At 45.0% G+C, this 14720-nt stretch overlaps 1 protein-coding gene across 3 annotated transcripts in view; it reads right to left on the reverse strand.

The window, feature by feature from the left end:
• Positions 1–11808, reverse strand: part of LOC143140896 (protein MTSS 1-like) — a 38945-nt gene extending 27137 nt beyond the window's left edge. For all 3 annotated transcript variants that reach the window (XM_076302041.1, XM_076302040.1, XM_076302039.1), the window contains exons 1-3: positions 11300–11808; positions 6933–6994; positions 5428–5501 (exon numbers count right to left, since the gene is read on the reverse strand). In XM_076302041.1, coding sequence (XP_076158156.1) covers positions 5428–5501; positions 6933–6994; positions 11300–11371 — 208 coding nt within the window. In that variant the 5' untranslated portion in view covers positions 11372–11808. The remainder of the gene's footprint in view (positions 1–5427; positions 5502–6932; positions 6995–11299) is intronic.
• Between the last annotated feature and the right edge of the window lie 2912 nt (positions 11809–14720).

Consider the following 14720-nt stretch of genomic DNA (forward strand, 5'->3'; position numbering starts at 1 on the left):
GTATAATCGTATGTTATGTTCTAAAGCCTGTTTAGAGCCATCTCTCCTGTGTTTTGACCATACAAGGCTATTAATTTGCTGAACTGAATTTGCGATAGGAGAGAGAGAGAGACAGAGACAGAGAGAGAGAGAGAGAGAGAGAGAGAGAGAGAGAGACAGAGAGAATGAGGGAGGGAGAGGCATACATTACTGTTGAATGTTGGGGGAGATGCAGGAGTGGAACATTCTTGTTAGAGGAGCAGATCTACGGCTCCCGACAGACTAAACACTGAAATACACACTGCCAGGTGAGAGCACAGACCCACATGCAGACTGCAGAACACTTCATACAGAAGAGTACGCAATCTTGGGAAAAAAATAATGCAGTAACTGAAAACACAGCCATGGTCAGCTGTCTTCCACCATTCCATTTAGGTTTGTAGGTCAGGTATTGTGTATTTGTCAACCATCTAAGAAGCAGATCAGGGGTTTTAAGCAAATGCCCACAAAGGCGGCCATTCTCCCAGCTCATCAGCACTCTGGACACTGCCTCCCCGTCGCCGGCTCCCTTTGATTAACGAGGCACGGCTCCCATCCCTGTGGCCCTCCACCAGGAGCCATAATCCAATGCAAATCAATTCCATGCCATCCAGCAGTAGGAGAGGGAGCTGGAGCACAAAGCCTGGGATGTCTCCTGCATGTATAGCACATGCTGGCCCTCCGATAATCAGACTAACGGAGGAGGAGCAGGAGGAGGAGGAGGAGGAGGAGGAGGAAGAGGAGGAGGAGGGGGAGGAGGAGGAGGAGGAGGACGAGAGGTTGGGGATCTTTCTACCTGCAGCGCCCTGTCTTGCCTGTTCTCCCCGGTTGAACGGCTGACTGACCGGCCTCATCTGATGTTAATGCTAAATGCTAAAGCTAAGTCTGCCGGAGGAGAGAGGATCCTCGCTGGCAGCGGGGGCGCCATGGCAACGGCAGAGCCCAGCAAAATATATGGCAAATAGATGCCGAGCCCCATTCTGACAAGGGAGCTGGCAGCAGGGCTATGAGAGACACTGATGAGACAGAGAGAGAGGGAGAGAGGGAGAGATGTGTGTGAGAGAAAGAGAGAGAGATGTGAGAGGGTAAGAGATAAAGAGACAGAGATAGAAATAGAATGATACATCACATAGTTCTGAAATAATGCACCATATAAGAGGCTGACAGAGTGATATAAATACAAGGTAATTTAATGTAAAATATGAGGTGAAAAACCAAGAATGGTTGGTCAGAATGAAAAGTGTTAAAGAGAGAGAGAGAGAGAGAGAGAGAGAGAGAGACAGACTGAGGCAGAAGGAGGAAAAGAGCAATGTGGGGGAGGTGTGGAAAGCAGGTGAAAGAGAGAGAAAAAGAAAGAGAGTGAGATAAAGAGAGAGAGAGAGAGAGAGAGAGAGAGAGAGAGAGAAAGAGAGAGAGGAGGGGAGAGTGTCTGCCGAGTGATGCTATTAAAACAGCGTGAAATGTGCACTGTGTACCTGCGAGGGGACTGGGATATGTACCTCCCTCCCACGCCCCACGCCGCATTAATTCTAGTACAGTGCATCTGTTTGATTCAGCAACCGGTGAACTGAGTGTCTGAGAGGGGGAGGATGAGGACGCGGGTGTTTGCTCTCTGCTCGCTGCTGCTGAAGTTTGGATAAAGCAGGTGCCAGCGAGAGACAAATCAATATTTTGTTCTGCTCAGGCAAAGCGGTAACAAGGATGTCTGCTTCAGCGGATGTTCACAGAGGTCGTCTTCATTGCTCCTCTCTCGGAAAAGGACGATAAGTAGAGTGACGCAGGAGAAGAAAAGGAGGGATGGGAGAGGAGAGAGAGGGAAAGACGGAGAGGGAGAGGGACATGGGGCTATTGGCCAGTAAATAATGCTGGTTTGCTGAGTGGAGTGGGAGTGGGATAACGTGTGGGTCTGCTCCCGTGGAAAGGGGAATTTTCCATGTCTGTCAATCACTCCTCGGGGAAGGTGGCCTCTCAGTTAGGAATGGCTGTCTCCTGCTGAGGTGCTCTTTCGCTCTCTCTCTCTCTCTCTCTCTCTCTTTCTTCACCCCCCTCCATCTCTCTCTCCCTGTCCTCTCCCTCATCTATCCACTTGCTGCTCCTCTCTTTCCTACTCTTTTAATCTTCCTGTCATTTTTCACGCCCTCTCCTCCCATCTTCCTATGTACTCAATCCACTCTCTTCCATTTGTCCCTCGTTTCTCTCCTCTCCCCTAACTCTGCTCTCTCTCTCTCTCTCTCTCTCTCTCTCTCTCTCCCCCCTTCATCCCCTTATTTTTCCTTTCCCCCCTCTCCTCAGCTCCTGTCAGTAACCCCTAACTGGAGGTGAGAGGTGTCTTAGCCTCCCCTCCACACACACACACACACACACACAAACACACACCCCTCCCTCCGCTCGTGATTTCCGTGCTGTTGCCATGAGGATGGGGGCCAGCTGTGAGGCTGGGCCTCGGGGACGCGACACGGTCGAGTGCAAAATGGCCACCTGGCACACGCTGGGTTCTGGGAAGCAAATCAGAACTGGCCGTCCGTGAGCCTGGTGGGGTTCGGGGATGGGAAGAAGCCCCTTCGTTCTCGGCAGACTCGGCAGACACGGCAGACGAGCACATCGAGCACGAGCACAAACAGTGGATGTGGCATGGGCAGAAAAAACAACAACACTTCCTCAGAGAGAGATGAGGAATCATATCAAAGTTTTATAACGCTAATTACATGCTTAATTACACTCGTAACAATACAATCACCACATAAAATATTGTATAGATCCTACAGAAGATGCCCCGTGCCAATACCAGAGTGCAGCACTATTTTGATGCATCATTGGTACCTGCAGCACAGTAACACTGAACTGCAAAAGCCAACAATTGTTAGCGGCCCAATGAGACTAAACATACCGGTATTCCCTACTTTAGTCTGCTCTGTAGCCTACACCTCTGGCCATTATGGAGCCCAAAGTGTCACATAAACACAAACAAAGTCTGCTGAATACAGAGCCAGTTTCATAATCACAGTCATCATGAGGCTATCAGCGGGTCCACACCCAGACAGTGATAAAAGCGGAGGACCAGAGAAAGAAAGAGACTACAGAGCGAGAAAGGGAGAGAGATGGAGAGATAGGGAGAAAGGCAGGGTGGCTTTTTTGGGTTGAGGCCACAGCAAAAGCACGGCCACATGCTCCACAGACACCCGTGCCCACTCGCAGGGTCTGTTTACAAGCAGGCCAATGGGGCCTCTCCGCCAGGCCTTTCTCCGTACACACCGACAAACCACAGGCGAGTGTTGCGCATTAGCACAAACCGACTTGTACTTTTATAAACATCGGTTGTATATTTGTGGAGTAGCTCAGCATCTCCCAGGGATGAGCTCCTAGCAAATGCACCAAGCCTCATGTTAACTCACAGTTACGTTTTTACGATAGAGAAACCACTGTACGTGCAGCTAACTGATCTAGCCTCTGATGTTTGGCTTTAAAAGACTTCCGGAGGTACCCTTTGGCCTCTGAGGTGTTTGACTGTTCTGAGAGACTGAAAAAAAAAGCCCATGGTTGCCGTGCCAGAGTTAATTCTTCGAGACTCCCATTAGTGGAATGAGCTCTCTGAGCATGTGGCATTATGATGGCCGAGCTCAGCCCTCCACAGCTGGGATTATACATCACACTGAAGTGATAAGGAGTGATTCATAGTGCAGAAAATCTGGAACTGGAAGAAAAAACGGGCTAAGGAAAGACGAAGATTAAATACTGTTGTAAAAAAAGAATATGATAAATAGAGGGATATAGGGAACTAAGTGATCTTTGGATAAGACACGTGTGTGTATGGATCTAATCCTGTAGATTCAACATTTAAAAGTGCTCTAAAAAGGGCCTTTTGATTTGAGGGTATTCCCCCAGTGGAAATGCTCTTCAAACGTTCCCTTCGTGCCCAGTCCCAGGCCAGCATCACAGAGGGCCTGAGCGGAGTGGTGGCGCAGCATGGATGGTGCGGTCGCTTTGCTCTCTGAAAAGCCTTCCTATTTATTAACCCCTGTGGAGGGGACCCGGCATGCACGCTAGCAGATAGCGGCTAGCTTCAGCTGCAGATGACTAGCATTAGCGGGCTCCGCAAACCACAGCCTAAAATTAGACCCCAGGGGTAAGTGGTGGGTCTACTCCCTGCCCCATCTCCGCAGGAAGCCTGTGTGTGGTGGCAGAAGGGGACCACAAGCCACCACCCCACACACACACACACACACACACACACTCCACACCGCACCACCCACTAGCTCCACTCCACCCCACTCTGTCAGACACATGTTAGCTTTCCAGTTTTCTATGAATAGAATGATTTTTTTTTTTTCAAAAAGGGCTGTACAGAAAGAGATTACGCCTAGCGCTACACACACTGATTACCTCAAAACATCAGGCCTGGCACACGTACTGTGCATAGTATTGTTGGACGCCCACACACGCACGCACATGCAGAGACACATGCCCGCTGGCACACGCGGTTAAGCCTCTCCTGCGCCAGCTGTGCCTCCACCTCGCCCCACACGCAGGGGCCAAAGCCCTCCGGGCGGCCATGACAGGGAGAGGTACAGGAAGAGGCGACTCCTGGTCCAGATACTATGGGCCTGTGTCCACCAATCGCGTTTTTAGCGCTGACAGCGCCCTCAACCTCATTTTCAGAGCGCTTCAGTCAAGTGTTTATTGTTGCCAGGTTACGAAGTTTTGATTGGTCATCAGGAGAGAAGTGACATTGATGAGGCCGGAACTTTCACCGCTCTGAGCGCTGCAGAATAAACGGTCAGCAGCGAGGACTTTTTTCCGCCAAAGGCGTTGAGCGCTGTGAACGCTGAACTTCATGGGATTTGTATAGAAAATAGCCACCGTAGGCGCAAAAAACATGATTGGTGGACACAGGCCCTAAATGTCTTGTGTTGTTCTCTTCCACACTGTTTTGCTATGGCAACGTTTCCTCCTCTGTTTTGTTATTGAACGGCCACTCTTTCTTACTCTGTCTCTTTTTCCTTTTTTCTTCGCACATAAGGCGGAAAGCGACGCAGGAGAAACAGCAGGCCGGCCCGTCACCTAGGAGAGGGTGTTGACAGTGACTCAGCCTCTGCTCGCTCGGCAGTGACCTTCCCGAACAGTCATCACTCAGTGCATTAAAGCGATGAAGCCCTGCAAGGTGACTGACTTAGCAGCTGAGTGAGGGTGACTCCAAAACACACTGGGGAAGTGGGGAGATGGGGAGGGGGTTAGATGAGTCTGACACATCTGTTGTATGGACGCCTTTGATCATGTGAAAAGAACAGGACTAAAGAGTGGGATTAGCTAGGTTGGGGTGGGGGTGGAAAAGGGAGGGGAAGGGAGGGGTTCTGAGGTAAGTAAAGGTGCCTGATAAGATTTGGGGTGGCTAATTACAGGACAGGAGCTTACCTCGGCTACCAGTTGCCAGGTCGGCCACTTTCTGGAAGGCATCGAGGAAGGCAGCCACGGCAACCACTGTTGTCCTACAAAAAACAGCAACAACAACAAACAAATGTGATAAACATCTTTGGCATAGACCTTACACCTTTAGGCCAATCTCTCCACTCTCCTCTGAAGGCTTGTTTATTTCAGCGAAAATCGAGGACAAAGACAAAAAATTACATCCTGTGCAAAATTTGATCAAATTGGGATTATGCCTGAAACGTCACCTTAACCCTCATTTCCAAAGTTGGTCTCAGCTGGATTAAAAATCCTCTTCCATAACAAGCCTGCCCTTGTGGCTTTAAAATCAGCCAAATGGTCCCTGGCCCAGCAGGCAGAACTTAACCTGCTCAGCTGGGGTCCTGTGGGATGGCGTGTTATGAGTTGGAGGTTCATTACAGGTCACCAAATACAAATCAGCCAGGAGCAGCTAAGAGTCGTGTTATGTGGAAAAATGTGTTTGTTGTGTGTCTTTGTCTCCTGCCTGTCTTTGAGCCAAATTAGATGTGTGCAGCTCAGCCACACGCTCTTGGCTATTTTAAGACAAACATCACATTTTCTCAAAGGTGCGCTTATAGCTCTGCTGACTCGGAAGGCGTCCCAAAAAAAGCCTAGCCTTGATCTGCTGGGTAGAGAGCATGTGTGTGCAGTCGGCACCTCATCCTATATACCGCAATGCTTTCACAGAAGAGCCAATTATCACAACTTGTGTGAGTGTGAAGACACATGGCTCCTGGCAATTTGCATCTCCTCTTTCACTTTGCCCTGGTCTTGTGTTCTGGTTTAGGGTTTGTTGAGGAGACTGACACCTCCGTGGAAAAAAGGGGTACACGAGACTCAGGGGTGGCCCACATGCATATGAATAGACTTCAACTTTCGGGGGCCCCTCTCTAACCCCACTAACCCCCCCACCCCCCCCGCCTCAGCCCTCGAAACTGGAGCTTAGGGTAAAGATCGCCAGCTTTGAGAGACAGAGGAATCTGGAGTTGGAAGCGGGTTAAACTGCTGTAACCTCTGGCCCAGAATAGATCACCTGCCACACAGTGCCAGTCTCCTCTGCCGAGGTAATGAGTTTATGATTTGATCATTAATCTCGCCTGATGAAAGGTTAATTGAGTTTTGGGTTGCCTGCTCTGTTTTTTCCTTCAGCTCCTTCCTTCCTTCCTCCTCGTTTGGTGTCTCACGTGGAGTTCTCTGTCCTTCAGCCCTGGTTTGGCACTTGGCAGAATCTGTGAGCTCGGTGCCAAACGCACCGATCCAAAACACGCCGGCGAGGGAGGGCCAAAGGGCCATGCCTCATCTGCTTGCTTACTCGACGTGGCTGATAACAAGCCTCATCAGTGAAGCCGAGGCAGGGGAGATGAAATCTAAGACTCACGCCTGGGGAGACTGGGTGAGGAGGGGAGAGGAGGGGTGGTGGGTCGGGGTGGTAGTGGTGGGGTGTCCATGTGTGCTGTTGGTACATGTCTCACCTGAGCTGGGACTGCAGTTTGCCAGCTTTGCTGATGAAGTCCTCCCACACTGGATAGCTGCTCTGGGGAGATAAAAAACACAGAGAAGGCATTTGAGAGAAGAGTACAAAAAACATACATGAACACACACACACACACACACACACACACACACAAACACACACACACACACACACACACACACACACACACACACACACACACACACACACACACACACACACACACACACACACACACACACACACACACACACACACACACACACACACACACACACACATGCATACACACGCACACAAACACACCCACACACAAACAGAACACAGTGAAGGACACAGTGATAAACACATGCACAAAGCACATACAGTAAACACACACACGAGGACACACATACACAGAGATAAAAGACGACAGGCAGCCACACTGATGCAAATCTATCACTGGCTCTGCGAGATGCCAGATTTCTCCAGTCTCTGTGGCGCAGGGTGTGCAGCAGAGATGGGATCAAACGAACCCAGCCAGAGCACACATCAAGGGATAAAGCTTGACTTTTGGGACTGCGTAAAATGGAGGACAAATGCACGTACAAAACTGGCACGGATGAAACAGTACAGTTAAGCGGATGCCGAGCTGAAGGAGAATGGCAGGGGAGAGGGATGGTCCTCTCGGCCTCATTAATCTGGAGGGAACACAAACATGGTGGACGCTGAGAGCACGATGAGACCCCATTTACGGCTAACTACACTCTGGTTATATTATGCTGTCTGCCTGGCTTTGAACTGGATGGTCCCTCTATCTCTCCTTCTCTCTCTATCTCCCCTTTCCTCTCTCCCTTTCTCTCTATAGCCCTCTTTCCTCCTTTCTTTCTACTCTCTCTCTCTCTTTCTCTCTCTATTCCTTTCTCTCTCTTCTTCTCTCTCCCTTTCTTTCCATCTCTCTTTTCCCTTCTTTCTCCCCTCTTTCTCTCTCTCTCCCTCTCTCTCTCCTTTAAGCAAAAAGTGGGCCAGAATGTATAAACTAAAAGGCAGCGGGCAGGGAGGCCAGAGCTGGCTGGACACATCCTGCGTTTTTGCTGTGCATGTCTGTGGTCGGGACAAAGCATCTGTCCGTGACGCGGTGCAGCCTGGATCAAAACCAGCATGCCCACATCACAGCTGGTTAGCCTAGATACCACAGAGGTCAACTAGGGCTGACCTTATCCCCTATGACCTGGGGAGTCCTGGCTATCTGATGTAAGGAGACAAGAACAGATGAACCAATTCATGTGGAACATGTGGTCAGTTGAAGATGCCATTCCTCTTATCTTAATGTCTTTGTCTCTCTACCAACAATGACAAAGGACAACCTCATGACCATCTCCATTTGTTGTCTGGTGGCTGTAAGAGACATAAGTGTGTTCTCCACTTTGATGGCGACACCTTCTTTTGTCAGATATGAAATTACCTTCATTACATGTCTGATTCTGTAGCACCCCACCCCCAACACAAACAGAGAGATCACCCACCAACCCCCTCTCTGCAGCAGGAGTTGGACGTCTGACATCTCAACACCTGCTTTCGCCCAACCCCCCAATCAACCCTGGCTCTGTTTTTATTTCCCTCTCATATTGTGTGGTGCCCTACAACTGTTGCCGTGACAACATGCAGAAAAGGGCTGTGGTGCGGGGACGATGACGCTGCAGTTCGATCTCCCTAGCAGCAGCTCCGTCAGCATGCTTTCTCCTCACACAAACCACCAAAGAAACACACACACACACACAAACAAACACACACACATGCCCACACACACACACACACCAACCACATCTCCCATTCAGACAAATCAGAGCATTACTCCTACAAACAATCATCCAGAACATCTCTCTCTGTGTGTTGGAAGCCTGTTAGGCGTTCGATGCGCCTGTCTGTGTGTGTGTGTGTGTGTGAGCAGCACAGATGCACATGTGCCTATGCGCTCACTTGCTGTGGGGCGGCCTGTGGTGCAGGACTATAAAGCTGTCACCCTGGTAATGGCTGTGTGGGTTTTCCTGGAACCGTGGCGTTTTGGAGGGCCCAGGCTTTCCCTCCGTAATTCCATCTCCTGACACCCCCCAGAGAGAGGATTACTGTGGCCCGGGCGATTACGACAGACTATTCAGATGAAGAGTTATTTTGACTAATAAGAGAAAGTGCATGAAATACTCGCAATCACATTAACTTTAAACCCCCAGCCTGTTCAAATTCCATTTTGAGACAGGGGGGAGGGGTGCGAGGAAAGTTAGTGAGACAGAGAGACAGTGGAGATGAACCTACCCCTTAAATGAGGGATTTTAATAATGCTGATGCTGCCAGAGGGCTACAGGCCATGTGTGAAAGTATTTTAAGAAATTGAAAGCTAATCTTGGCAGCGTGTTAAGTTAAGTATGTCTCGCAGTAATAAGATTGTAATTGATCCAGGCCATTCATTCAATTCAGTTAGGGGGTGGTCTCATAAAGAAGGGCCTTTTTTGTAGCCTATGGAAAAATGTCTACATTACATGGAAGGCTTGAGTTACGCTAATGAATGAGAATACATCTGTTCACACAATGAAGCTATGCGAACCGCCTATTCATAATTTATTAATAGGTGCACGACATGTACACACACACACGCGCGCGCACGCACACACACACACACAAAAGCCATGACATACTGATTCAATTTAGCAGAAAAGGTACTTATTAGCAAATACCCACAGAATGTATCTAACCCACCATCTCTTGCTCACATACTCTAAACATCTCTCTGTGGAAAATCCCTTGCCACACAATACAAGATTATTCTAGGGCTTACAGAATGCCATTTGTGAAATGATTCATGTTACAGTATCATTCCAGCCAACAGCCAACAGGCCCTTCAGTTATGACAAGGACCAAGTAACTGAGACCTCTTCATTAACAGGGTAGCTTCAGGCAAAGACAAAATAAAGCTTTTGAATCAAGACCTACTGCTGCAGATGGAGATGCAGTTGTATTCCCAGATGTGTGAAAAGTATTCAAAGGTTCAAACCTGTAACTGACATTTCTTTAATATCAACAGATGATTCAGTATGCAGAACCTGTAAGAGCATTCTTCAAAATATGTTTAACTGGTGATTAGTATCTACAATGGCACAACTTCCAAATAATGACTGACAAGTTGCATAGTCTGTACAGCTTTTCAGTGTTCTTTTAACAGACCTAGTTGTATTAATGGTTACTTCTGACAGTATTTAGATACCTGCAAGTTGGATCAATAGTCTCAACTCTGAATGTAAGTACACAGCTAGGTTTTCCTTAATGACAATCAATGTATTAACCACAACCAGAACAGAACTTCATTCACACTCAATATAAATACATCCAACATGATATAGGCCTAAACATAGACAATTAAACAGCGATATGGAGAATCACAAATAGATGGAGGATGAGGACATTCATCTTTTCTCCCCTTTCAACCCAGTTCTGACCATTCACCCCCCCCCCCCCCCCAAATGGCAGCCCAACTCGCTTGGCCCCGCTAATGCTACGGCTAACCTCTCTGGCCTTTGAGGTCACCTGCCACTTCCCGCATTCCATAATCTGGAACAGGTGTGGACGCGGCTATGAATGGAGGGTAGCGCTGCGAACCAACCAATTGTGCCGCTTTCTTTTGATCATCTCCGGGAAGACCTTTCATTTAGCGCCAAAGTAAAAATTAATAAACCTTAAGGTTTGACTCGGTGTGCCCAAGTTTCAGTCGCTGAAACAGTCAAAAGATAAACTATTACTTCTGGTATCATACTTTATGTGCGTAATAGACCATAACCGTTGTGGAAAACAGAAGGAACAAATAGCCTAAACAAACGATGTTCTACCACACATGATAAGACAGAGCCGTTGACATCACTTATTCTTGACACTCAGGACTCTCTTTAATTAGTAATTTAACAATACTCATTCTCGCACCTGGTAGGCTATGTTATCAGATCTGTTACATTGTTGTAAACCACTCCTCTCAATTTCCTCCAAATAAGCGTCTTTGCAGGAGCTAGAACATGCTAAGAATAGCAGATAATTGACATAGACAGGCCAACCTTGACTGTTCATTCATAGGCATTATACAAATCGCGTCACACAAGACATGAGACAAATACAGCAAGCTACAGTTCAATGCCACATATGACAAAGACATCGTAAACGCCTTGTCATTCGGCCTCAGTCAAAATGTGGACTTTAACCACAGTGACGATCTCTGTGTGTGTCCAACCGCTATCTAGCCGATAAGCAAAGTCATAGCGTAGACTATAGTACAGTCACTTATTCGATACCGATTCATGTAAAAAGTACCAAAAGGGTGGACGTTAATATTTCATATTGTGTTACCTTCATGTCGCCAATGACTGTTTGAAAAAGTCCTCCAAGCGCACTGCATTCTCTCTCCATCACCGTCTCCATTTTCTACCCTGCGTTTATTGTTTATTCTGCAAACACCCTGGTGTAATTTGTTTACTCTCGTTTCCTGGAGAGGTACCACCAAATTCTGTAGACAGCAGCCGTTTTTTTTCTACTAGAGGTGTAATTCCGCTCAGAGACTTCTGCGGTATCCCGTCTGCGTGAATAGCCTATACGCAGCACTCTCCTACGATGGAGAGGAAAATTCATTGAACGACTGCGACCAGATTTCAAGGCAGTCGTAGTTTCCACGCTGGTTTAAGTTCCATGGTTTCATTCCAGGGAAAAAATCCAAAACGTTGTGTAGCCTATAAACAATTCAGAAAAAAGCTAAACCCTGTGAGGTTTTTTGTTATATGAAAAAAAGATGTGTCCACTAAGCGTCTACCTAAGTCAATGCTATTTCAAGTGAGTTCCGACTCTGCTTACTTCAACTTTAAGCAATACAGATCGCTCTGATGCGCGCGCCCCTCAGCGCAGCCGCGTGTAAACGCATTGCCCCGCCTTTGTAGGCTACACTACATCTGAAGCTAACAGGTTAACGGTTAAACATTCAGCTCTATGAAGTGCAAGACATTAACACAGATAATTTCTGCTTGATGAACTGCTTTTCTTAATTATTTCCAACCAATAAAATATTCTTGGAAATGTTAATTTCAGGTTGTATAATAATTATCTGACCTGCCACCTGTTGTGTATCATGGATATCCCATTTTAACACTATACAGAGTATGTTTATATTACAACAACAAGGTAGGCTATCCTCGTGAGGGTCTGAAAATGAGTAGCCAGCCGGGTTCTAAATAACCTCATAAATTTGGTTATAGCGCAGCAGCGCCACACCGTGACCATCTTTTACAAAGCGTAGCCTAATATCTATTTCAATAAACTAAAATCTAAGCGATTGGAGACAAATATTCTTGATATAAGTTTTTGACTACTGCAAAAAAAAGCAGCATACTTCATTTTACATCTGAAAGATTCAATGGTTTTATATTTAGTCCAAATAGCCTGGTGCCCTACAGGTGATATTTTTTGTTTTGTTTTTTGGAACAGACGGTGTATGAGCAACACCTGAAAATGACTTAATGTATTGTTCAGGATATGACTGTCTCTTATTGTATAACTTTATAAGTTGACGTCACTATCTTGTTAAACCGGGTGTCCACTAGAGGTCTCCATGTGATTTCTCACTACTGCTTGAATTAATTCCAAATTATTGTTTTATGCTTTAGCTGCAAAGAATGGATATGTAAAATAGGCTACACTTCAGTGATGTGTTATATTAGTATTGGGTAGAGGGTGAGGGAATTGTCTCCATGTGTCAAGGTCTTGGAGAGGTTTTGTATGTGCTGCTGTCATTGATTAAATTATCTAAAAATAAAGTTGGAAGGGAAGTTAATATAGCTGAATAGCTGAATATTATCTGAAGATATCAGAAGAATACTTGGTAACACTTTATAATAACTACACACAATTCATAATTTATTAAGCCTTTATTACTTATTAGTTAATGGCTTGTTCATCATTAGTAATTTCCTGTTCATACATAATTTATCATCAGTAAAGCATTTGTTCACACATTTATAAATGGTTTGTTCATAGTAAATAAACCTATCCAAAAAATATGTTTGTAAGTACATGATTTATACTTAATAAGTAATGAAACAACCACTTATAAATGAAATAATTTTCTTATTATAAACCAGTTGCAAACTATTACAAAATGCTTTGTTCATCATTTGTAAAGCATTGTTCCTATGTTAATTCTCATAAATAAAGTATTTGTACACACAGTTAAGAATGGTTTGTTCATAGTAAATAAGCCTATATCTAACATATGTTTATGAATTATTGTTAATTCTTAATAAATTATGCAATAATATTTTGTTGATGAAGTAATATTTCCATTATTTAACAGTTGTTACATACACATGCACTAATGATTAGGGTGAGGATACATATTTTATAAACCACTGCCTAATACTATAATTCATGATTAACTCAGGAGTTACAAGTGGTTAGTTAATGATATTTTGTGAGCTTATCTAAAGTGAGGACTTTCTATGCCTTGCAACACATTTTCAAATGAGTTGTAAATATTACATTCACATTCATTCATTTAGCAGACAAGCGACGTACAAATGTCAATTAAATTGAAGGCCATTGACATAACAGTGAAAGCCAGGAATTGAACCCCCAACTTTTCAGGCTACTGCATGCTAGTCCAATTCCTTATCCACTACACTACCTTGGCCCAGACAGAAACCCATGCAAGAGTTTCTGTTTTCTTCTATTACATACTGTTAAGCATTTATTATCTGTAAACTATTATTAAATGCTGTATTCTACATTTGTAAAGCATTATTCCTACATTAATTCTCATCTGTAAATCATGTTTACACACAGTTAAAAATGGTTTGTTCATAGTAAACACGCATATCTATATTACATTTTTGAAATGAACACCACTGGACAGAGGTAGTGTAGTGGATAGGGACCTGGGTTAACATGTAATAACCCATAAAGTTGGGGGTTCAAGACTTGGCTCCTCCATTGGCATGTGTAAGTTGCTTTGGGTGAAAGTTTTGGCTAAATGAATAAATGCAAGAGTAAACTTTATAACACATTTGTAAATGTGTTGCAAGGCATAAAACGTCCTCACTTTAGATGAGCTCACAAAATATCATTAACTAACCACTTGTAACTCCTGAGTTAATTATTAATTATCGTATTAGTGGTTTATAAAATATGTAATCCTCACCCTAACTAATCATTAGTGCATGTGTATGTAACAACTGTTAAATAATGGAAATATTACTTAATCAAAAACATATTATTGCATAATTTATTAAGTATTAACAATAATGTATAAACATATTTTAGATATAGGCTTATTTATTATGAACAAACTATTTATAACTGTGTGAACAAATGCTTTACTGATGATAAATTATGTATGAACAAGAAATTACTAATGATGAACAAACCATTAACTAACTAGATGTACCGCAGAGCGGTACAATATATGACCGCCGCCCAGTCCAGCACATTTTTTCCACAAAAAGAAATCACGCTGAAAGGCCTATATGATTCTAACTGTCTCACTAAATTGCATTATCCACACTCAATTCTCACTGGTATCTGCTAGACAACAAGTACCAAAACATGATTAGTTCATAGATTTCACATGTAAAATTAATTTTATACAACCCCACCTCCATCTTGCCTGTTCATAATTCTGAGAAATTCTTGATTGTTTGTGTTATGTTTATGTTATGTGTGTGGGTGTGTGTGTGTGTGAGTGTGTGTGTGTGTGTGGGTGTGTGTGTGTGTGTGTGCATGCTTGTGT

The sequence above is a fragment of the Alosa pseudoharengus genome, unplaced genomic scaffold (assembly GCF_046254945.1).
Source record: "Alosa pseudoharengus isolate Yale_2024_CS ecotype anadromous, Long Island Sound unplaced genomic scaffold, YU_APseudo_1.1 YU_APseudo_1.1_scf_23, whole genome shotgun sequence".
Lineage (NCBI taxonomy): Eukaryota > Metazoa > Chordata > Actinopteri > Clupeiformes > Clupeidae > Alosa > Alosa pseudoharengus.